Source organism: Microtus ochrogaster, chromosome X, assembly GCF_000317375.1.
Source record: "Microtus ochrogaster isolate Prairie Vole_2 chromosome X, MicOch1.0, whole genome shotgun sequence".
Lineage (NCBI taxonomy): Eukaryota > Metazoa > Chordata > Mammalia > Rodentia > Cricetidae > Microtus > Microtus ochrogaster.
Window position 1 is genome coordinate 52,251,268 of NC_022026.1, and position 25,084 is coordinate 52,276,351.

Genomic DNA, 25,084 nt, shown 5'->3' on the forward strand with positions numbered 1-25,084 from the left:
TTAGAAGTATTCTGTGGTTGAGGATTCACCCACAGTGATAAGTGTCAATTTAGCTTCATCAAAATGTCTGGATGTATGTACATATTCTGGCTATTCCTGGGGGATTTCTTTTTTTTTATAAATTTATTTATTTATTAATGATTTCTGCCTCCTCCCCACCACCGCCTCCCATTTCCCTCCCCCTTCCCCAATCAAGTCCCCCTCTTTCATCAGCCCGAAGAGCAGTCAGGGTTCCCTGCCCTGTAGGAAGTCCAAGGACTGCCCACCTCCATCCAGGTCTAGTTAGGTGAGCTTCCAAACTGCCTAGGCTCCCACAAAGCCAGCACATGCAGTAGGATCAAAAACCCATTGCCATTGTTCTTGAGTTCTCAATAGTCCTCATTGTCTGCTATGTTTAGCAAGTCCGGTTTTATCCCAGGCTTTTTTAGACCCAGGCCAGTTGGCCTTGGTGAGTTCCTGATAGAACATCCCCATTGTCTCAGTTTGTGGGTGCACCCCTCACGGTCCTGAGTTTCTTGCTTGTGCTCTCTCTCCTTCTGCTTCTGATTTGGACCTTGGGATTTCAGTCTGGTGCTCCAATGTGGGTCTCTGTCTCTGTCTCCTTTCATCATCTGATGAAGGTTAATATCCTGGGGGATTTCTTGAATCAGGTTTTTAGCAGTCTTGTAGCTGAGCATATTTGTCTTGGCATGCTGAATATGGGTACTGATGCAGAGATTGTCTAGGCCTTATATATGATTCACTTCATTTGGGTTTATACAAATTAGTAAAATTTATATAATAGAAAATTGTTCTCCATCCCTTAAGCATAGTGGATATCAGAAGAATATAGACTTTGAAGTCAGATTAAAAGTAAATCAATTTGGTTGCGAAGCTGCTTTGGTCTCTGTGTGACTTGGGTGTGTTTTCCCCTTTATGAATGTTCTCTTATCAGCTGTGACGTAATATGATATGCTAGTGCCTTGCGGATCATAGGTAGGATTTAGATTCAGTGATGAAGGGAAATTCAGCATACTGTCTGGTACATGGTAGGTGTATTACTTTCTTTTCTGTTGCTATGACAAAACTCTGTGACCAAGGCAAGTTTTTAAAGAGTTTAATTGAGATTACAGTTTCAGAGTTAGAGTCCATAATGGTTGAGCAAAGCCCCGGTGGCAGGAATAGCAGAGTGAAGTCACATCTTAATCAGATAGTGAGAAAGTAGGAAGCAGAAGGAGGGGGCAGGCACTGTGCCTGCCTGCCTGCCTTCCATACTGGGAATGACAGGAGTCTTTTGAAACTTCCTCCAACAAGGCCACACCTCATTGTCTTTCTCAAGCAGTTTCACCAATGAGGACCAAGCATTCAAACATGAACCTAAGGGGATCATCTTATTCAAGCCACCATAGTAAGGCATCAGGGAAGAATATTACTTTTGTTATTATGAGAATAACAAAATTAGGAGATGATCAGTATTTAGGAGTGCTTGCTTCTCTTCCAGAGGACTTGGGTTTAGTTCCCAATACACACACCGAGTGGCTCCAGCTGCAGAGCATCTGACATCCTCTTCTGGCCTCTGCAGGCACCTGCACATAGGTATCATAAACATACATGAACACATACACACACAAATAGACAAAACATTTAAAAAATAATACAATGTTACTTCTTTTTCCTTTTTTAATTTTTTTTTTACAATGTTACTTCTATTATTTCTCTTTGGCTCTCAGACTTCTTTGCAGATGTTTTCACAAGACCCTTCTCTTATAACTGTACTCTATTCTTCTATTTAATTTAATTTTTCATTCTCCACATGCGACCACTCCATCACAAACTTCCTAAGTATATAGCTTAATTAATCCATCTCTGTTCTTGCTATACATCACATAAATGAATTATATAGAGACTGTTTAGTGTCAAATACAGAAGAATCTGGACCTTTGGGGACATTCAAGGACAATGGAAATTAATATCTGGAGATAGGGGCCAGGATAGTTCTTATTTTTACTACCTGGAAGGCTGCCTAGGTGAGTCGTATAGGTTCTAGAAATTCTTTAGATCACTAACACAGTTATGCTTGTGTATTAGAGAAAATTCGATTCTTTTCCTTCACATTGTGTACTTTGTACCCACTGTCACTCACTCAAAAAACAAGTAAAGTATTTCCTAGCTTGCAAGGATTGTTTTTATCTTAAGTGGCCACTCAGCAAGAGATAACTTGAAATGAATTGAATGAAATTATGAAAAAAAGTGATCAGTCTTACCATGTGGAAGGCATAACATGTATTTTGCAAACCACAGTGGACATGATTTATATAATTCTCAGTATGGCTTGCAATGTTGCTCGAATCCTCACCTGTTTCAAAAAGGATGCTACGACAACTTGTGATTAAGAAGAGTTTGTAGAAGATAATGGCTCTAAGAGTTGCATGTACTGGCTTTTTGGGATCCTATTCTCTTTGGATGGATACCTTGCTCAGCCTAGATGTAGTAGGGAGGGCCTTGGACCTTCCGCAAAGCAGTGTGCCTTACCCTCTTTTAGGATTAGATGGGGGTGGGGTAGAAGGGTGTGTGGAGGGAATGGGAGGAGGAGAGGGAGTGGAAATTTGGATTGGTATTTTTTTTTAAATCTAATAAATTAAAAAAAAGAACTGAAAACTCAAAAACAAAGAAGAGTTTGTATAGGTAACATGGTAGGGGGTAAAAGGAGAGAAAGGGATAGAGTCACATCAGATTGGTGGAATATCTTGGTTTTAAAATTCAACTTCTATTACCTCCACTCCTCCCTTTTTACTTTCCCTTTGTCCATCAATTTTACTTTGAGATGAAATCTGCAACTCTAATAGATGCTACTGACGCCATGCAGCAATTCTACCAGATGGCATTTGAATCTTGGGTGTTCTGTGAAAAATGGAAAGACCAAACACATGCACAAATAAATGAAGGTTGAATTAATCTTTATAATTAAATGGAATATTACCCCACTATGACTGATTTTAGCTTTCAAACTAGATTGCATGCTAATTTTTCAGTGAACTGTAATTGTATTAGTGTGGTGTTTTAGATGCCTGAAAGAACTTAAAATGGATTTTGCCAAATTACTTAGAGAAAAGTTGTTTGAAGTTTTAGTCGAAACGTCTCTGAGACCTGTTTGTGCCCTGACTTTTTGATTGTTGATTGTTGGCCCTTTATCATTCTAGGATTTAAGTGGTGGTGTCCAGAAACTGGGCTGAATTGCAAATGTCTGAGGTATATTCAAAAACTCCTGAGGGGAAGGATGGTAGCACTGTCTCCATAAAGTATTCATAGTAGCGTAACAGTGGAGGTTACTAAGGAACCCCTCCAGAACACTGAAGGGACAGACAAGTCTCCCCGTTAGGAACGGTAGAGTAGAGTCCTGGCTTCTGGGCAGAAGCCCTGAAGCCTTGGCAAGTGTTGGAGTCCAGAGTAGACAGCTTGTAAAAGTTAGCTATACACTACCATCTCCAATCTGAGAGCTCTCAGAGCTTCAGTGGACTTTTGGAAATGCCTGAGGATAATTTTGCTCACCATCTTTTGGGGGAGTGTCATAGGTATGTAGTGGTAAGCTGTCAGGGCTGCAGTTGAAGATTATTAAATGGACAGGGTGGCCCTCACAAACGACCTGGAATGGCAGCAGAGCAAGATTCCCCAACACTGCGCTGTGGTGCCATTTATTAGAATGTAAATGTCTGGGGAGTTCTGGTTTGCTGCTGCTAGTCTGGGTCTTTGAATTTGTATTGTTAGGAAACTCCCAAGGGATGCTGATAACATTCCCCCAAAGACCAACTTTTCTGAAGCTCTAAAGGATGTACCATTGTGAAAGAATAAGCAATGCATGGACACTGGCTGGATGATATCTCTTAGTTTATTTTTAAATGCTATTTTGCAACGTTTTATTAATTCTTTGAGAATTTCATACAATGTCTTTTGAACATTTTAACTCTCCCAGCTGCTTTCTTTATCACAGTCTCCAACCTCCCATCCCGGCTGACTCAATTTCTAGATTACTTCTTTCTCCTGTCTCCTTCTCCTTCTCCTTTTCCTTCTTCTTCCCTTTCTCCTTTTCTTCTTTCCTCGTTGAGCCCAGTTTGTGTTGGCCAGCTAGTTAGGTATTGTGCCTGCCTTGGTGTGTGGTCAGTCTACCAAGGATCACATCATTAAAGAAAATGAACTCATCCCTTTATTTTTAAAGAGTTCTACATATGTATTTAAGAACACATATTATATGGGACCGAACTCGGCCCTCCATATGTGGGAGACAGTGGTGAAGCTTTGGCTATCTATGAGACACCTGGTCCTCATTGTTGTCTAGGTTCTTTGGGATTGTGATTTGTGGGCTGGTGGCAAGAACAGGATCTAGCCCTGGTGCATGAGCTAGCTTGTTGGAGCCCATTCCCTATGGTGGGATGCCATGCTCAGCCTTGATGCAAGGAGATCTTGGTCTTGCCCAGACTTAATATGTCAGACTTTGTTGACTTCCCATGGGAGCCCTTACTGGTTGGGAGGAAAGGATGATGGGAGATGGGCTGGGGAGGTGGGGGGACGGGAGGAGATGTTGGGGGGGAGAACTGTGAATGGAACGTAAGATGAAATAAAATAAAATAAAAAAGAATATGAGTTGTAGTGTATACACACACACACACACACACACGAGGTCATAAATTTGAAAGCAGGTACTTAGGAGAATTTCTAGGGGGTGGGAATGTAATTTTATAGCCCGGTGGCAGTGGCGCACGCCTTTATTCCCAGCATTCAGGGAGGCAGAGGCAGGTGGATCTCTGTGAGTTCAAGGCCGGCCTGGTCTACAGAGTGAGTTCCAGGACAGCCAGAAATACACACAAACCCTGTGTCGAAAAAAAAAAACACCCAAAGATAGATATGTAAATAAATAAATAAGCAAATAGATAAATAAATAAAATTCTAAAAATGTAATTTTATTATAATCTTGAAAATATTTTTTTAAAAATTGCATGGTATTTCATACTTATTTGCTTGAATGTTATGAGACAGGCTCTTGCTTTAGGTATTGATCTCAAAATTGAGATCTTCCTGCCTTAATTTCCTGAGTCCTGAGATCATAGCTATGCACCAACAAACCAAGCTACCTTTGTCTAATTTCATAATTCACCAACATTATTTCATTTGCTCTCCCCTGCCTTATCAAAAAAAATTTTTAGAAGGTTTTTACTATTTTTATTTGTGTGTATGTGTGTGTGTGTGTGTGTGTGTGTGTATGCGTTGTGTTCAGGAGCTGGTTTTCTTGTTCCACTGTGGGTTCTGGAGACTGAATTCAGGTCATTATACTCGAGTGACAAGTGAAGTACCTTAACCCACTGAGACATCTAGGTGGTCCCAGAAATTTCTAAGCAGTAAAGCATTACCCCTATCAGAGCTAAACCTTCCCAGAAAGAATGGAGTCAATCTCCATTCCACTGAGCTGCTGATGAGAGAAGGGGATGTGTTTATTTAAGTTAATCTCCAACTTGCCTCCTGTTTAAATAGTTAATTTAATGATTGGAGGGGGATTAAGTAGCTGATAAAATTTCTTGGAGCTATGCTTAATATTAGGGCCTCGGTCTTGCAGGTGCATTTCTGAGCTCTTTGGATCTTGACATTTGAAGATGCTTTTTAATTGTTTGTTTTTCCCTTCTTCCTCCAAATGCATGGATGTTTCTTCATGACATTTTCCCCCATTTTTGCTTAATATTTGTATATTGTCTCTGTTTTAAATGTTTACCTCAGATGTTTACCTCAATAAATCAGGAATAATTATTGTAGTAAATTATATAATTACTGAAATAATTATTATCAAATAATTGAAGCTCTGAAAAAATAAATTTCACATCTTATATTGCTATCTTTGCTACCAGGTTTTGGAAATTTAGTAACCTTTTATGTGCAAGAGTGGTTGGCAAAACTTTTTCTGTAAAGAGCCAAATAGTAAATGTTTGAAGCTTGTGTAGACCATATGGTCTCTGCAACACCTACTCAACTTACTTTTGTAGCTTGCAAGTGGCCACAGGCCATATGCAGAAGAGTGGGCTGTTGCCAGGGAGAAAAAAACTTTTCCTCCTCTACCCTCTTTGGTTTAGCATTTGGTGGAGGGGATCTGTGAATTCTACTGACTGTAATGCTGATTAGAATATGGATAAGCAGTGTAGTCCAGAAAATGATTAGAATTTGGAGTTTTCATATGTTATGAATGAGAAGGAAGGGGTAAAAGTGTAGGTCAGCTGTACAGCATTTGCTTATCATGTCTAAGGTCTTAGGCTGGATCATCCCCTACCCCGTGTGTGTATGTTTGTGTGTGTGTGTGTTTATTTTTTGATGCGGATATATATGTTACCTTTATTTTATTTCATTTCATTTTTTAAATTTTTATTGAGCTCTACATTTTTCTCCTTTCCCTACCTCCCTCCTCTTCAACCCTCTCCCAAGGTCCCCATGCTCCCAATTTACTCAGGAGATCTTGTCATTTTCTACTTTCCATGTAGATTAGATCTATGTATGTCTCTCTTAGTGTCCTCATTGTTGTCTAGGTTCTTTGGGATTGTGACTTGTGGGCTGGTTTTCTTTTCTCTATGTTTAAAAACCACTTATGAATAAGTACATGTGATAATTGTCTTTCTGTATCGGGTTACCTCACTCAAAATGATGTTTTCTAGCTCTATCCATTTGCCAGCAAAATTCAAGATGTCATTATTTTTTTTTCTGCTGTGTACTACTCCATTGTGTAAATGTAACACATTTTCCTTATCCATTCTTCAGTCGAGGGGCATTTAGGTTGTTTCCAGGTTCTGGCTTTGACAATGTGTGTGTGTGTGTGTGTGTGTGTGTGTGAGTGTGTGTGTTTGTATGCACACATACATGCACATATACGTGAGAATGAGGGTGGGTTAACAAATGGAAGATGACTAAGAAATATTTGGGAGAACCTAACAGAAGGTAAGGTTTACTGTATTAAGTTCTGTTGCATGCTGTCATTCTGGCATCAACTTCTCATGTCAGAAGATGGGGAATCTCCCTTCTCCTTGACAATAGGAAGCTGCGTTTCTTAAAGGGAGGGAGGATTTGTGACAGTTGAGTTGTTTTGGAAAGCTCTGCTTTTAAGTAGATAACGAGAATCAGAAAGCTTCTTCTTGCTTCCCTTGATTTCTAGATGCCTTCAGCTCAAAATAACCCCTTTCCGCAGTAGCATAGTCTAACAAACCCCATCTTCACAAAACCAAGTGATAGGCTGCTTTGGGCCTGCAGACTATAGTTTGCTGACCCCTGATGTAGAACCTGTGTGTGAGGCAGAGGGAAACATAATTGACTTTGGTGTAAAACCTAACTATTATATAGGATTTTCTTGGCCCTTGGTTTATACTATTTTGGCTCTGTCTGGACACGTGAAGTTTGTCCTCATGGAGATTCAGGATATTCATGTGAACAGGTATCACAGCTGGTCTAGTTATAAAAGTCCATGAATGAATTTAAAATGAACAAAAACATGGATTCAAAGGCTATGTTTTGTGGCAACTGTTTTATTTAATTTTAAAAGAAATAAATGAGTGTTGTCTCTCTCTTTAAAGTAATATTGCCCCAACTCCCAGGAGAAGGCAACATGTGTTCCTTTGTGAATTAATTACTTGGGTATTCACTACCATTCACTAATATAACCAACCACTTAGAAAACCCAAATGTCTTTAACTCTGTTGGGGTACAGGACTCACATATATGCCCAGAATGCACCAGAGAGATACCACGGAAGTACTGAGTTGCAATTTGGCTAAATTTTGAATTATTTGAGCCTGAGTAGTTTTTTTTCAAGTTGGAGAAACTACTCCCTTCCAAGATAACATGGAGTTCATAGTTTTAGTCCTGGTACTCATTTGTAATTTGGAACTTGTCTTCCTAGAACATACCCATATTAGAAAGTAGTAGACAATAAGTATCAACTATATGTAGCATTACCCATGCAGGGTTAAAGATGGATAACCTGAAATTTGATCATTCCTGTCTTCTGGTTCATGTAGATCCAGGACTATGGTTTGTAGTTGAAAAGACCTATGATTCCTGGTGATGTTTGGTTCTCTTTCACCTTGGCACAATGCATTAGCTTGTGAACCGCACCCAAAAGCAATTCTCAGAATTACAGCCTTTGAAGACTTATAATAAATCAGTGTCATTCTTATCAAGAGGATAAAATTTGATTTGTTAGATTACTACATTGTTATTATTTGTGGGATCATGATAACCACTGAAGGATATTAAAGCTGGTCCCCAGGCTAATTTTCATCAATACTATTAGTTCTGTACAGGGCAAGATTTCCAGCCAAGATATGTATTTGAGCCAATCATCTGTCTAGCATTGTAGAAACGGCCTTTGTCTTGAAGGACAGTGTAATTCTTGCACAGTTTCCTAAACTTCCAGGTGTTTACAGCTCAGAATTTTGATTGATGCTTAATAGTTATTACAGAACTCATCAGAGAAAATGAGGTCTTGGCATAGTTAAGGCTGATTGAAGTTTTCAAAGCTACTGCAAGCTTAAGAAAGTTGCTTTAGAAATTGTTTGTGAAAGGGCAGTGAGCAGTTGTTCCATTTTTTCTTATGTTAGTTAAATTAATAGAAAAGACAAAAATATGTGAAAAGACTTAACCATGTAGAGTAAACACAGAACTGTTTAATTAAGTGATTAAAGTGATCCCTTTGATGGAAGGCATGCAAGACATTTGAGAATGTATGTGACTTTCCTCCATAGCTGAGTCTGGAGGGATTAGAACAAATGACCTTACCATCTCGCTTTCCATAGATCAGCTTAAAGCTAAGTGGCTTTGCAAATTCGGGAGCAAGACAGTCAAGCTGACCAGTCTTTAAATCAGTTTGGTCACGTGTGTCAAAATTATATGCAATTACAGAGCTCTCAGCCAGATAGAGCAGAATTATATTTGGTTATGTTCTTCCCTCCAGCATTATCAAGTTGTAGTGCGCCTTGGGGAAAATTCTGGGGAGGTAGGGGGGACTTGAGAGTTTTAAATCATGTTATGTATTACATTTTCCATGTTCATTGGTTTTCTGAGTTCATTTGTGATAGCCATTTTCTCTACCTTAAAGTAATAATCTTCCCTTTATGAACTCCCTGTTGTCTCCATAGAAAGTACTTGTAAATTTTAAAGTGGTAGCCCTAAGATTTTAGTGCAAGGAACAAAATTCTAAGCAATTAAGACTTGGTGCATGTACATGGTGGTCATAGCAAAGAGCAAAACCAAACTTAGTAGCTAAACTGCATACACACATGTGTACACGTACCTCACTCTCCCACACAATTTGTTAGTGAGGCTCCTCACCATGATAAAGTAACCAAACAAAACAAATGTAAGGGATGAAGAGTGGGCAAAGGGATCTTTTGTATCCCTGGTGTGACAATGTATGCCAGGTTTGACATACTTGCAATATCTAAGTATGACAATGCAAGTTTTTTTTTAAATCATACCACTCAGAACAATATCTGCTCTAAATAGTATGAGTTTCTTATTTCTGGTATTTTATACTAATATTTTGGACACCAGTTGATGTAATGGCATGTAATGGAAAGTCAAGTCATGGATGAGGGATGATTACCATATATGAAAATTATGGTTTTTTTTGTCACAAGGAATGAACTGCAGTGGATTCGTGTTTCACTTTATTTTCTAGAAGGCTCTCTAGTCTCTTACAAAGCTCCTTCATCTTCTTCTCCTGTGATGATGTTAGTTAATATGAAAGTATGCCTTGATGTGAGGAACACTGAATGGTATTCTTGATCAAATGTTAGCTATTTCCTGTTTAAAAGTTAAATATAACCTTTTTTATTTTCTGATATTGTTGATGACATTGGTCAAAGTGAATTTCTTAAATAAATTACTCATAATATGAATCAGCATTTATTGAACATTGGTCACTCGCTGTGTGCTTGACATTGCATTCCATTTTGGAACACAATGGTGATTAAGTTGAATAGGCTGTAGATTTAATTTGATTCTTAATAGCAAGAAAGTTTTCTCCACGAACAAAACTTCCCTTAAGATTGGATTCATCCATTTGGCTAATCAACTACCCTTTTCAATACAGCTGTTTCTCGGGGTAAATGTATTAGGTTGCTATTAGTCACTCACATTGTATTACAAATTGCTTTGAAGCCCCAATAATAGCTAATGGGTTAGTGTTTTGAAGAAATAAGAGTTTTGATTGATGAGGAAGGAAGGGTGAGATGACTCTGGAGCTAAAGTAAGGCTAATGTGGGTATGTTAGGAGAACGAGGACTATGTACACACGGGGCCTAACAGTTGTTGGGAGTACTGGGGAAGGGAAGGAGTGAGAACGTGGGAGCCAAGATGGTTAAAGCTAATGACAACCTTAATTTTTTTTTTTTTTTGGTTTTTCGAGACAGGGTTTCTCTGTGGTTTTGGAGCCTGTCCTGGAACTAGCTCTGTAGACAAGGCTGGTCTCGAACTCACAGAGATCCGCCTGCCTCTGCCTCCCAAGTGCTGGGATTAAAGGCGTGCGCCACCACCGCCCGGCTGACAACCTTAATTTTTAATTGATATAAATTCACTGTGACTGTCAATATATTTCATAAGGATGCTGTAGCATACTCATACTTTGACTGTGTTTCTCACCTTCACTGTGCCTATCCCATTAGTTCCCTTCTTTCCCCTATACTGGTTTGTTTCTACTTTCATGTCCCATACGTGCATAAGTTAGTGTGTCTGTATAAAATATAAGAACCACAAATGACAGAAAAGCCATGACATTTTGTTTTCTACCTTACCTTTCTTTTCTAGAGTTAGATTTTGTAATATGCCTTGTCTTTCTTTTCAGAGGTATGCTTGTAGTAACCCTTAAAAGAATCTTCTGGCTTGGAGGCAGGACTGAATAGCCTGATTTCTTCTAGCAAGTATACAGACTTTGCCTTTACTAGGGAAATCTGTCATGGTTCAGGAAGTTCATAGGCCACAGCTTTTCTTCGGATACCATTTTCTCTCATTGATTTCTCCCTCACCACAAGTATGGCTCCTTGAAACCTATGATTAAAAAGAGTGACACTGTTGTACAGGAGATTTCAGGTGTTTGGTTCAGGAATATCTTAAACTCCCCTGAAAGATGCTCCAAAATGCTGGGTCCTTGGAGTGTAGTCTACAACTAACATATACAAGCACATTTTCATTATGTTCACTGGACCAAGGGATCTGAGAACGGTATTACATATAATACCATACTGAATTCTGACAGACAGCACCTTGAGAGACAACTATCCTCTTTCTCAAACTGTACCTGATGAAAGGGGAAGTGTGTAGGATTAGCTTCCACTACTGATAATGGGAAACATGGCATGGAATTCTTCAAACTGTAGAGGGGAAAAGGGGAGATATCCAAGCCAACAACTTTCAGGCATGCTAAATGTATCCATTTGAAGCTAAATATTAGGTTGGTATCAGTCGCACATTTTATTATACGTTTTTTGAGGCTGTCACCTGCTATCTGCTTTTCATCCTGCCATGCTTGACATGTAGACTTTATCTGGTTTGCTGCCATGTGCTTGAAAGCAAGCTCAGCATCCCAGAGGATCTTAACTGAGGGTGCTTTGTCACCCCCTGCACAGGAATCTGATGCCTCTACAATTTTGGTTGTCACAGCTTATGTGGGGATTGCGACTGGCATTTAGTTTGTTCAAGGCAATGATGCTACTAAATTCCCAATAGCCTAGAGGACAAACTCTCATAAGAGGTATTTTGCCCTGATGTCAGTACTGCTGAAGTTGGGAAGCTCTGGACTAAAGGCAGGCAGCGTGTCCCTGCTGAGTCTATTCTTTTTTAAAATAGATGCTCAGAAATGCATAAAACATTTTAATCTATATGCTATTGACCCAAATCTTTTCCTGCAGCCAAATCTGTTACGGAACCTGTACAAGAATCTATGTATTTTTGGTTTGTTCTATTGTCATCCTGAGCAGAACTGGACTCTATAATAAGAGAATGGCAGTAGAATAGATCAATGTGTATTATACACTAGGCGGTTTTGACTTAAGAAGAGAAATAGTTGTCTACAGATAAAGAAGTAGTGAAGATGATCATCGGCTTGTGTCTCTTCCACAGGGGAGGGACGACCAGCTGTCAAATGCAGTTTCTCTCCAGATGTGTGCATGGAATAATGGATGGAAATAACTAGTTATAGAAAACCCTTGAGTTTTTTTTTTATCAGCCTCAAATAGCCTGCAAATTGTTTCTCACTGGATCTAATATGCCATCTGTTAAGCATTCATCCCGTTATTTCCTCAGTGTTTATATGGTGACTTGCTTTTTTCCTCTTGTCATTGTAACCAGTGGGATAATTGACTTCAAACGTGCTTTGCTAATACCTTTCCCTTCAACAAACCAACCAACTATTTGGTGCGTTACTTCTCTCATCCTGAATATGCTGGGAAGTGATGTGTCTCTATTTGCCTTAGTCTGTATGCAGGAATGCAGACACACTTCTAAGTGCATCAAACAGGAAAAATGTTTAACATGAGTGATTAGAGGGTTATGAAGCCATTGCAGGGCTAGGAAGTAAAGGCCAAGTCTGCCAGTGGCCACTGTTGCCTCTACAGTGTTCTGCACAGGGTCTTCCCAGGAGAATGCTTGGAAGTTGGTGGCAGCATGTTGTACCTACTGTCCACAGATAGACATGGGCCCCACTAATGCTGCCTCAGTGAATAGATGATATCTCCATCTCTTCAGCTTTCTAAGGCCCTATGAGTATTCTTGTTGACAGTCTGATTTAAAGTCAGGCCCAGTAGGGTTTTCAACAATGCAGTTCTGAAGCTTCTCAGGGAAAAATGGGATGGGTTGGGATCGTGGGGACTTAGCCACCAACTCTTGAAGAAGGAATATTAGACCCAGAATACAAAAGTTCGTATACATTTTTGGCCAAAAAGAACATTCTACAGATCTGCTATTAGAATCATTACCTGATTTTATTTGTGTGTCCCTGGTTGGGAAATCTAGATTCCTTGCATTTTGCTTCTGATTTTCTTCAAGTTGTGGTGATGCTAAATAAACAAGAAAGGATTCAGTACTATACATATACAGTACAGGAGCTAATGTATGCTGTGAAACTGTAGTTCGGTGAGCTCCCAGAGTGTACAGTCTGGAAAAAGAGTACAGAATTCACTGGTGCACATTGGGAAAGCCAGTGTTCTGCAAACAGTTGTGCATGACTCAGCTCATCGTGCAGATTTTTGGGTGTGTGTTTGTGCTGAAAGGAACCACCTACAGTTCTTTGTTAAAATGATGCATGTGACTTGTGACAAGCCACTAAGTTATACTGAAAAATTAGCTACAACTAGGAAAGGAAGTAGTTTCAGAAAGAGGAAGCCTATAGACATGTGACATATTGTTTTGTGGTCTTGGGAGAATTGTGATGTCCTGTTATCATATTAAGCTTTTAGTGTAGTTCGCAGGCTTTTGAAGGCAGAATTTGATCTGTTCTCTATGCTAGTCCCTGGCACAGCAAAACCCATTAGAGCTGTGTCCTGCGGCACTTCTAAAATCCTAAATCTTGAGTTGGAAGTTTCTGATGATATTTAATATTTCTTCTATCTAAAAAAAGATAAGGGAGACATTCTATCTCTATTTATTTCTTGAATGCGGTCATTTGGAAGGGACGAGAGAAGAAATGTCATTAGCCAGAGCAGTGTAGGAGGTCAGTGGTTTTGCATTGAGGCTTTGTTGGGATACCGCTAATGGGTCAGAGCTACCTGTAGAAGGAGCTGCTGGCCACTTCCCACCACCCAGCTCCTGGCCACCGGCTAGCTTTACCCAAAATAATTACATGGAAACTGCATTCATTTAAACACTGCCTGTCCCATTAGTTTCAGCCTCTTCTTGGCTAACTCTCACATTTTGACTAACCCATATCTAATAATCTGTGTAGCACCATGAGGTGGTGGCTTACAGGGAAAGATTCTAGCCTACATCTGTCTCAGGTCGGAGAGTCATGGCTTCTGACTCACTTCCCTTCTTCCCAACATTGTGTTCTGTCTACTCTGCCTATCTAAGCTGCTGTCCTATCAAAGGCCAAGGCAGTTTCTTTATTAACCAATGAAAGTAACACATAGACAGATGACCCTCCTACATCAGCTGGCTGGGTCTGTTATTGGCTCATCCGAAGGTAGACCTGGAAATACAGATTCACATTTACATTATTCATTTAGCAAATACTTGCAGGCGAAAGCAGCAGCAGAATGGGAGAAACTAGACCAAGATGGGAAAGAGCTGAGGGGAGGATGTGATTTCAGAAGCCAGTGTGGAAGCAGTCTGATCCTGTGAGCAACCTGCTAGTGTAAATTATACCTTTGAGCTTGTTCTGAACTGAAGTGAAGATGCTGGGCTCTCATGATCCCGCCACAGTCAATCATTGGCTGAGAGTTGCCTGTAAGGAGGGAGCGCTCCGAATGACAGAAGGGAGATCAACAGCCCAGAATGAGCTGTGATTATACATGGGCCTTTAGATTTTCTGGTGCTGGCAATTAGAGAAGATAAGACTCTATAAATGGCTGTAGGAACAAGACCAGAACTATGGTATTATCAGTGGACATGTTAACGTGGAAGGGAAAAGAATTGTTCTGCCCCTAGACAAAAATCTACAGTAACTAATGACTGCTGGGAGAAGGAGAATTAACTTCTGAAACTGAATAACATGGTGGGGAGGGCTTCACAGGAAGCTGCAAATTGTCTCTAGAACAAGGGCTGGCAAGCTTTCTTCCAAAGGCCTAGCTCAAATATTTGGGACTTTGTGGGCCCCAGAGTTTTTGTTTCAGTGACTCAGCTCAGAAGCTGCAGCACAGATGCAGTTATAGATAATAGGTAAATGAATGAGTATGGCTGTGTTCCAGCATAATTTCCTTTATGAAAACAGGTAGAAGCGGCCTGAAATTGGTCCTTAGGCCACAGTTTGCCCGTTGTTGCTCTAGACTGGCGCTCACACTGATTTTCCCTTTATCTATTCCCTGCATGCTGCAAAACAAAGAAGGTCATCATTAGTACCTCTGTCGATCAAGCGGATGACTATGATGTGATGTGTCTTAAATTATTCTGGACCCCCTGCCTCTGATCTTTCTGGTGTTCTGGCCATCACTCACAGAGCTGCAAGGATCATCATCCTGATGCATGACTCATCCCTTTTCACTCCCCTTGGAAATATTTAACCCTCACTTATCTGAAAAACCACAACAACAATAAAAAGACTTGTTAGCATGGCAGTGGGAGTTTCCATGAATAATCCATGAATTTCCTATCTACCTGTTTTTCATATTAATGTATTATAGGATCACTTTGTACATATTCATGAATTACACCAGGATGTTTTGACATCAGTATACATTGTAAAATGGTTAATAGAAATTCATCGGCATATACAATACCTTATGTATTTATCACTTTGGGTGGTGAAAACATGAAAAATCGACACACTCAACTGACCCTGTGGATCAGCGTGGGCTTCTGAGCATTGCAGCCCCAGGTCATTTCACAGCTCTGCTTTACCACGTGCTCCTCTATTCTTTCCGTGGTTCTTGTGTTTCTGGGTCTAGGTTATCTCAGTTACCACAATGATCCCCGATTTTATCACCCTGTTGTAGCTGAATATTATCCCATTGTTGTATGTGTTTGCCTACACTACGCTTTGTCTACACACATCAATCAGTAGGTCATCTTTGTTTCTTGGCTGCTACACATAGTGCTGCTATGATCATGGGAGCCCAGATGGCTCTTTGATATACTGATTTCATTTGGAGAGAGGGGTACCTATTATCTATGGCTTCACCCAGTAGAGGAATTGCTGGATCTCACAGTAAGACCGGTTTTAGTTTTTGAGCAGTCAGTCTGTTTTCCACAGTGGCAGGTAAGTATTCTTTAGTTCTTCAGATCCCTACCAACCCTTCTTTATAATTGCCAGCTAACCACGTTGGAATAATATTTCATTGTGGTTTCAATTTACATTTCCCTTATGATTAGTGATGTTGAAATATTCCCTTTTACATACCTGCTACACATGTATATATGAGAAACAAAATTTTAGGTTCTTTTTGGGGGGAATTGAGGCAGGGTTTCTCTGTAGCTTTAGAGCCTCTCCTGGAACTTGCTTTGTAGACCAGGCTGGCCTCGAACTCACAGAGATCCGCCTGCCCCTGCCTCCCGAGTGCTGGGATTAAAGGCGTGAGCCACCACCACCCAGCTCAGGTTCTTTAAAGAACTTGTTTTCTTGCTATAGATTTTGAAAATGTATTTCAGACATTCGCGTTTGTCAGCTATGCTCACGGTCTTGTATTGTCTGTGCTATACTCGCTGCATTTGCAGGACATTGAGGATGGGAGGTAAGTCTTTTGTTTTATCATTTACAGTGACTTGCATATAGAAGACATTCAGTCAATGGAGTTTTCAGATGATGTCTGAAGCCCTATAATCAGTGATTATTGATGATTTAAGTGAGGAAACTCTGACATCATATCTCTCATTTTTCTTTTTATAGGCAAGAGCTGTTTTGGCAAAAGTTGGCTATCCAGAATTTATAATGAATGATACTCATGTTAATGAAGACCTCAAGGCAGTAAGTGCTAAATTTACTGTATTTTTCTTGGCAGGTTTTACTGGCCTTGTGCCTATTAACTAACCCAAGTCCAAGCAATTAAACCTGGTGGTGCCAGAAAGTACCAACTTTTGATTAATTCCTTGGCTATATATGAGCCTGAGTTTGCCAGGCCTATCTCAAGATTTAGTGCAGATTCCAAATACAGGAAGTGTCAGAGAGCTGAGTGGACATCGTAAAGCAAATGGAAATAATTCACCAAATTGAGTGTCTTACAATTAGTGGACGTGTTCTAATGGTGAATGCGTCACATTTGTTGCTAAATATTTTTTATTTTCTTCATCCATATTAAATGGATAGACATAAATCTGCCTGTTGAGAGTTAACTTCATTAAACTTTATGACTGGTTTGGCAAATTAAGTGCATATATGTATTACTATAATTTATTGTGCATTGGACTGTATATTGGCAATAAGTTACTGATGAGGAATGGTAATAATTCTTTTTTATTCTAGTGTTTTGAGATCCATATTTTTCATTACAGCCCTTTCTAATGATGACTACTGCTATTTCTGTTCCAATAAATAGTTCAGAACACCTTTTCTCCTTCACAGAAAAGCCCTGCTTTCACAATTCACTGACATTTCTTGTTTTTTTTAAAAATATATGTATTTTATGTGTATGGGTGTTTCGTCTGCATATGTGTCTGGCCACAGAGACCAGAAGAGGGCATTGTATCTCCTAGAACTGGAGTTACAGATGGTTATGAGCCACCCAATGTGGTGTTGAGAATCAAACCCAGGTTGTCTAGAAGAGCAGCTTAGTGTTCTTAACCCCTGAGCCATCTCTCTAGCTCTAGCACTGGACTTCCTTTAAACAGTAGTTTTGAAATACTTTTCATAACTATGGCTCATAGGTCTAGTTTTTTGCTAAGCCTGTGGTTTGGGATTTGGCCTATCTGTAAATAGTGCTAGCTTTGTGATTGATTATCAGAATTTTATAAGACTCTTTACATGTGAGATGAAGCCTGAATTTAAAAGTTTCTTTATTTCAGTCATCAAGAAGGTGTTACTTGTGCTGATTAAATTGAACACTTTCTACTCACATTTTCCCCTAGGTGTGATCTGATGCTTTTGAACAGGTTTGATATTAACTTCATGTTCAGAAGGAAATAGCATTTGTCATATCTCAGAGCTAGTGTGGAAGAAAGTCACCTCACATTCTGTTTGTATCCATTAGATGTCAATAGTTAAAATAGCATTAAAAGAACGAGTATTTCATACCACTTATTGCATGTCAAAAATGAAAGTAAGTGTAGAAGTTATAAAAATACTCACCCAGCTTAATTTGAGAAACATGGAAATAAATGCTTACTTCTCATTAAAAATTTTTGTAATATATAAATATTTGGAGAACTTTTGAAAGATCTCAGTGATCTGAAGATAATAGATGTCTTAGTTAGGCTTTTTATTGCTGTGAAGAGACACCATGACCATGGTGACTCTTATAATGAAAGCATTTAATTGTGGTGGCTTGCTTACAGTTCAGATGCTCAGTCAATCATGGTGGGGAGCATGACCACATACAGGCAGGCATGGTGCTGGAGAAATAGCTGAGTGTCTTATATCTTGCAGGAGCAGGAGACTTACTGGTTGTCACACTGAGACCTCAAAGCCTGCCCCCATAGTGACACACTTCCTCCAACACCTACTCCAAAAAGGTCAAACCTTCTAATAATAATGCCACTTCCTTTGGTGACCATTTTCTTTCAAATCACCACAATAGAATGCATTGAAACAGCCTGATGCAATATTATTGGTGTTCATGATTCTAAATTATTTTCTAGGTAATAAAAACATTGTGCCTTCATTGGGGGGGGGCGGTGAGTCTTTCTATATTTGTCTTCAAAATCTGGCCTCCCCAAAATTGATGATACTGCTCCAGAAGAAAATAGTTGTGCTAACATCTTACTGAACAGTTTATCTTCTATGCTGTTTTAATGGTTCTGAACATTTTTTAAAACTTTATTTTCATTTTTATGTGCATTGGTGTTTTGCCTGCATATATGTCTATATGACGGTGTCAGATCCCCTAGAACTGGAGTTACAGTTGTGAGCTGCCATGTGGGTGTTGGGAATTGAACCCAGGTTCTCTGGAAGAACAGCCAGTGCTCTTAACCACTGAGCCATCTCTCCAGTTCCAATTCTGAACATTTTATTATTATGATAATGAAATGTTGAAATACTTGGCACTCAAATGTACACTATGTTGTTATCCCTGTCTTTCCTGATCCTATGAAGTCAATGAATTATGAGGATCTTGGAGCAAAGGATGTGAGGAGTGAAAGAATTTGGGTGATCTTTTCAGTGCCCACATAGAGTATTGGATCCAGGGCTACAGTAGGGGATCAGAAAGCACTGACTTCAGTCAAAGAAGGGTGTTATTCTCTAAAGCAGTGGGTGTCTCAAGCCTGGCAGCAGCAGGTGGGAGACCATGGTGGACCAGAGGCCTGTGGGGGGGGTGGGTGACCCAAGGCCGTGGCAGGTCCCCTTGGCAGGTGGGAGACCGAGGCAGGTGAGAGACAAACAGAAATGTCATGCAGAGAGAGTTTGGGTATAGAGTTTATTTAGTGGGTTATAGAAGGGAATGGGAAGAGGGAGAGGGAGAGAGAGAGAGAGAGGCAGCAGCCATCTCTTCAGAGGAGGGATGGGAAGCTAGAGAAAGCACTGGCTGGAGGAAGAGGCAGAAGATCCACTTGCCTCAGAGGAAGGGGGAGAGTGGGCGGGGCTTGTCTCTTAAGAGGACAGGGTAACCAGGTGACAGGACAGATCAAAGGGGATCTCAGGGACATCTATCTGATCAGGAAGCTGTGCTGGTAGAATAGAGGAGTCCATTTGGGAGACTCGGTGGGGGGGTATTTATTGAGGGTGGATGAACAGAATATTGTCTAGAGGTTAACATCATTTAAACTTGTACGGACTTTACTTATGTTCCCCTAGACTATTTGGGTATTTCTTTAATGTATGTAATTTTTAAATTTAAATACATTGTGATCATATTCTTCCCCTCTCCCAAGTCTGTCCATACCATCTCCCTCCCATCCAACTTTAAGTTCTTTCTCAAAAAAAAACAAACAAAAAAAAACCAAACAGGAACCCAATACACTCCAAAAACCAAGAAAACAATAAAACAGCACCCATAAAGAAAAAAAAGGGCCAAACCCAAAACTAAATACACAAAATTATAACCAAATAAAAGCACAGACACAAAAAACCTGTGGTGTCCATTATATCTTGGTCAACTACTCTTGAGAATGGGATCTACCCTGAAGAGATTGATATACCCAGTGTCTCTCCATTAGAGAAACCTGATCTCCCCGGTCCCAGCAGGTATAAATGACAGTTCTGCAGTTTACTCTAGTTGGTAAGTTTTCGTTCGTTCATTACTTCATTTTTTTAACCCCCAGAAGTTTGTTTATTTATTTTTTTAATCATTTTTATTGAGATATATGTTTTTATTCCTTAATTTTTAAAAGATAAGATAAAACTATTACATCAGAGTTGGACAAGATAAATTAACAGAAGTAAAAGAACCCAAGAGAAGGCACAATTATGAGACCCACTCATCCACACACTCAGGAATCACACAAAAACACTAAACTGGAAGCTTTAATATGAGCACATGGGGCCTGGTGCAGGTCTGTGTGGGCCCTATGCCTCTTCTTCAGTCTCTGTGAGTTTGCAGGAGCTTTGTTTGAAAGAGACCCCCTCCTGAACTCTGGGGGCTTCCTCCCAGGCTCCGGATTAGGCACAGACTACAACCTGTTTTCACAGTGAGATCCTTTATTAAGTGTGGAAGAAAAGTTACAGTGGCTGCTTTCTGGCTCAGGCAGCAAAATAGCAGCAGATGACCGTGCAGGTGTAATTTTTAAGAGGAGAAGGGGAGGTCTCTGTTAGGATGGGCTGGGGTGCAGTGGCAAAGCAAATAGGAGATGAGGAAGAAAGGGAAGGGGCATTTGTCCCAGAGGTACAAAGGACTACCTCTGGATAGAGGAGACAGATGTGGCACACAGACAAATGGCAGTTTGTAAACTCTGTGTTAGGATGAGGTGTTTAATTTTAATTGGAAATGTTAATTAGGTGAGCCAAAGGGCCTTCTGATTGCTGGACATTGGTAGTCAGCCTCAGGAGGAAGAAGTGGCCAAACAAGGGAACAGACTTTGGTGGCTAGCTTTAGGAATGTAGTCTAATGGGTTTTAGGAAGGTAGAGGGAATGGGAGAGAAAGGCAAAGCCTGCCAAGCCACGTGAGTGGGCTAGTACCCCTTCACTGATGATGTTGATTTAGAGGTCCTTGTTCTTTTGGTGCTCTTTGCCCCATCTTATACTCTTTCCGCCTCTTCTTTCATGGGCTTCCCTGAGCTTTGATGGGAAGGATCTGAGAAGATGAGATTGTATGAATTTAAAAGCACCTACGTAGCTCAATGTCTGACACATAGTAGGATCCCTATAAAAAGTAATGTTATGGGGGCTGGAAAGATGGCTTGGTGGTTAAGGACACTGGCTGCTCTTTCAGAGGATTGGTTTCTAGTCCCTCACCCATGTGGTGGCTCACAAAATTCTGTTGCTCAATTCCAAGAGATTTGACATGCTCTTCTGGCTTCCTTTGGCATGAGCACACACAAGGTGCACATACATACATGTAGGCCAAACACCCATATGCCTAACATTTTGAAAAGATATTTCTGTGGGTCAAAATGAGAACTGCTGCCACTAAGAATACCATCTCTGGGGTACAAAGTACTCTAGAAGGAGATCCTGGTTACTTACCTGCACAATTCTGTGCGGTTGGTGAGTATCCTAAATCAGGATACAGGAGGGTAATGTTTATGAGCATGAACCCAGGAATGCTTAAAGTGAAATTCGCATGCTTTTTATTACTACTGTGGGACCCGAAGCAGATTATGTATCTTCCTGTGCCTCAATTTCATTACCTGCAAAATGAATGATAGTAATCTTTCCCATACAGGATTGTCATAAGGATCAAATAACATGTTCAAAGCCTGCACTGGCACATAAACACAAACATAAGCATTAGCAATGATATCTTCAATTTGTACTTATGACAGTGGTGGTTTTTTCTGGTCTGAAAAAGCCAAAGTCATGATGAATTAATGCATGCAGTATCCAGGTCCCTAAAATTGATTTAAAAGGCTATATAGATGGAACTGTCCCAAGCCATAATCCAATCAGGTAGCATCCAGAGCTTGCTTGAAATACTTAGTTGATCAGGTTTTGTTGGCAGTCTGCTGCTGTCCAAATTGAGAGTCCCAGACTTCAGGCTTCACAGAATGCAGTATCTTTTGTGAAAATAAAACAGATATCAAACAGGATACATTTCTCCAGGGGCTCAATTGCAGCCACCAGGTACCAAGCTTTTAAAGCACTATTGTGAAGAAATGGTTTTCATCTGACTTATTGCCAGAATAGATTGAAATTATACCTAAGCATTTCAAAAAGTTTAAAAAAGCCAACGTGAAAAAAAGTCAAAATACACAAAGTAAAAACCCATTTGTGTTCAGAAACTGATAGAGAAAAACGAATAAAGCCCAACCAGAAAAGATGCTAAGGCATGATGCGATTGTAAACCTTGCCACGGAGGTTAATAGAAAAATGACTGAACTCTCATGAATACACAATGGTGCTATGTTTTCAATTTTAATAAACACGTAGATAAGGACTACTAGAGAGCCTATGAGCAGTTTACAGTAGTGTGAGCTCTGAGTGTAAGAGGTTGTTGGAAATGAAAAGCAGCTTGCTCAGTTTGACCCACATAAAGATATGATTCATCAGGCACAAAAGGGAAGAGAAGAGCGATTAGGAGATGGGTCAGATGGAGGTCAGGGAGAAAGGGTGCAAACTATGGTTGAGCTCGTATGGAGCTAAGAAGAAATGAAAAGAATCGAGAGGCAAATGTGAAACAGAACCAGAGAATATTATTTCCCTCTGAGAATGATACGGTAAATGGAGATACTGTGCAATGCATTTCTGAAAAACTGTTTTTCTGTAGTCTTTGTTAAAAGCTGTAAGAAATGAACTACTATTAATTTGAAATGATATCAGTATGCAGGAAAGCTTGGTGGTTCGGCGTGAGGGGAAGTGAGTGTCAGTGTTCAAATTAGCTATATAAAATATACATTCTACGTCATTGATGCTTAATGGAAATAGACTGGAAAGTGGGCTTTTATTAGTTTTGAAAAGATCAAAAAACTTACACTGGGTGTGTCAGTCAGAGGAAATAGGTTGGGAGGTGGGGGAAAAAAGAAAGTTGAAGTAAACTGGAAATTAAGAACTTCAGGCTTTTGTCTGCTCTAGTTAGGGTGTCTTCTCCTCTGTCTCGTCTAGTCTCGTCTTGTCTTGCCTCTCCTCTCCTTTTTTCTCCCCTCCACTCTGTTCCTCTTCTCTTCCTTCCCTTTTCCTCCCCTCTCCTCCCCTCCCCTCTTCTCCTCACCTTATCTCTCATATACTAGATTCCATCTGGAGTGTTCTACTGGCCAGAGCAGGCTTGAGTACCATTCTCTCACCTTAGCATAGAGGTAGGGCATATGGTTATGGTGTGTTGATCGAGGCTCTTGGTCACCATTACATCGCTACTTGTGGGGAATTTCTGTGGTATTTTACATGTGTGGATGGTTAAACATTTTGAGCAGACCCTGTATATATATGTGTATAGATATGCAAATTCTCACTGTGTGTGTATGCGTGTGTGCACGACCTCTCGTTCATCTAAGCGCATGTCTCTTGTATATTGCTCTATTATTTAAATAAGGGAAAATGGAAATTCAAATTGTGGATTTCATTAAGCATATAGAAATTTCTTTGGGTACCTAACATAAAATGTTACAGGTATTTGGGTATGTCTCTGAGCATCCTTAAAAAAGATTTGAGTTAAATAGGAGCTCTCTACTGCTCTTGGCATATGCAGTATCTTATAAACATAGCTTTACTTCTTCTACAAAGAAGCTGAACACATTTCCTTGTTATATCTGCTTTGTACATCCTTCACCTAAGTTGAATAGAGGAGAGGAAGGCAGTGATAACTTTATTCTTCCACTTCATCTGTGGCAATTGGTACTTTAGGGTAGCATCTCCAAAAAAAGAAATCTAGGATCCATGAATTTTGTAATCCGAGCAGCTGTTCCAACAAAATGACATGAGAACCCAAACTATCTCCACAAAGGTTACTCAATTGAAAGGTCAAAATGGAATTTATTGAAAGTCATTATCAACTTGACCTAGATTTCTTTTAGTAATTGAACGAACAAGCGGTGTTTGACCCGATCTGTCCCTTGTAGAGCTTTAAAAATTGTTAAGAGTATATGTGCATATTCATTTTTGCTTCTGTCGGTACAAGAAACAAAACTTTCCAAATTGTTGTTGGACTTCAAGTTTTTCTCATAAATATGGTTTTTGAAAGGTATTAAGTTATCAAAGTATCAGAGGGCAGAACATTTTGGAGACAGAGGAAAGGAACAAAAAGCACCCACAATGTTGTACTTCAACATAATACTTCTGTTAGCGATGTTATTTCTTCCATTTCTCTACAGCTGTCATTCATGTCAGCACATAAGTTTTTACTTTCCTTAACAGTTAATCTTCTGTGTTGTCACTGTCTCCCATAAATGTTTATCAACGTTGTTTTAGCAGCTATATAGTATTGTACCAAGAAGGGTGCATTAGGACTCGGTTACTGCTTCCACACAAGTACCAATTCTTACCTTCTCCTCCTCTTTGTTGCGCTCTCTCTCTCTCTCTCTCTCTCTCTCTCTCTCTCTCTCTGTTGAATATTTGGGTTTTCCTATTAGGACCAAAGAAGGTGACACTAAATGAGAAGCCAAATTTTTTAGACTGTGTAGCCTTATCTTATTCTACACTCTCTAGTTTATGCCCATTGGGTGACAATACTAATGATGGTCCACTATCTACACTCAAACACTTGTCTCAAAGGAAAAAAAAGCATACAAGATGTGTTCTTATGAATTATATATCATATATATTTTATGTATATGAAAAAACTCCATTACTTGTGGTTCTATTAAATTAGTGGAGTAGATCAATTGAGCCTGTTTAAGAAGTGATAGATATTCTCAGTTTAGGAACTGAAACAGTACAAAATTATTATTTTAAAGGTAGACAAGTTCTGGTGGTGAATTGTTGAGATCTTGAGTTCTACTCCACTTGTCATTTGCTCCTTTTCATGGGTATAGTAGCTTTGCTTACTATATGTTTAGACTTGAACCCTTCTTTCCATTTCCGGGGGGTCCCACTATATACATTATGTAGGCTTATAAGTCCCAGTCCTTCTATTGGGATGCTGTGATTACAGGTGTACGCAGCCACTCACACAGTTTGCCATCTTCTTCAGGAAGTTAGGGAATAGTTTTCTCTCTCAAGTCTCTGAACTAATTTAGATGTCAACCTTTGGCTTGGTATATATG

The 25,084-nt window shown here is 39.8% G+C and overlaps 1 protein-coding gene across 1 annotated transcript in view; it reads left to right on the top strand.

The window, feature by feature from the left end:
• Window positions 1–25,084, top strand: part of Phex (phosphate regulating endopeptidase homolog X-linked) — a 209,149-nt gene that overhangs the window by 118,133 nt on the left and 65,932 nt on the right. The window contains exon 13 of the mRNA XM_005358817.3: window positions 16,532–16,609. Coding sequence (XP_005358874.1) covers window positions 16,532–16,609 — 78 coding nt within the window. The remainder of the gene's footprint in view (window positions 1–16,531; window positions 16,610–25,084) is intronic.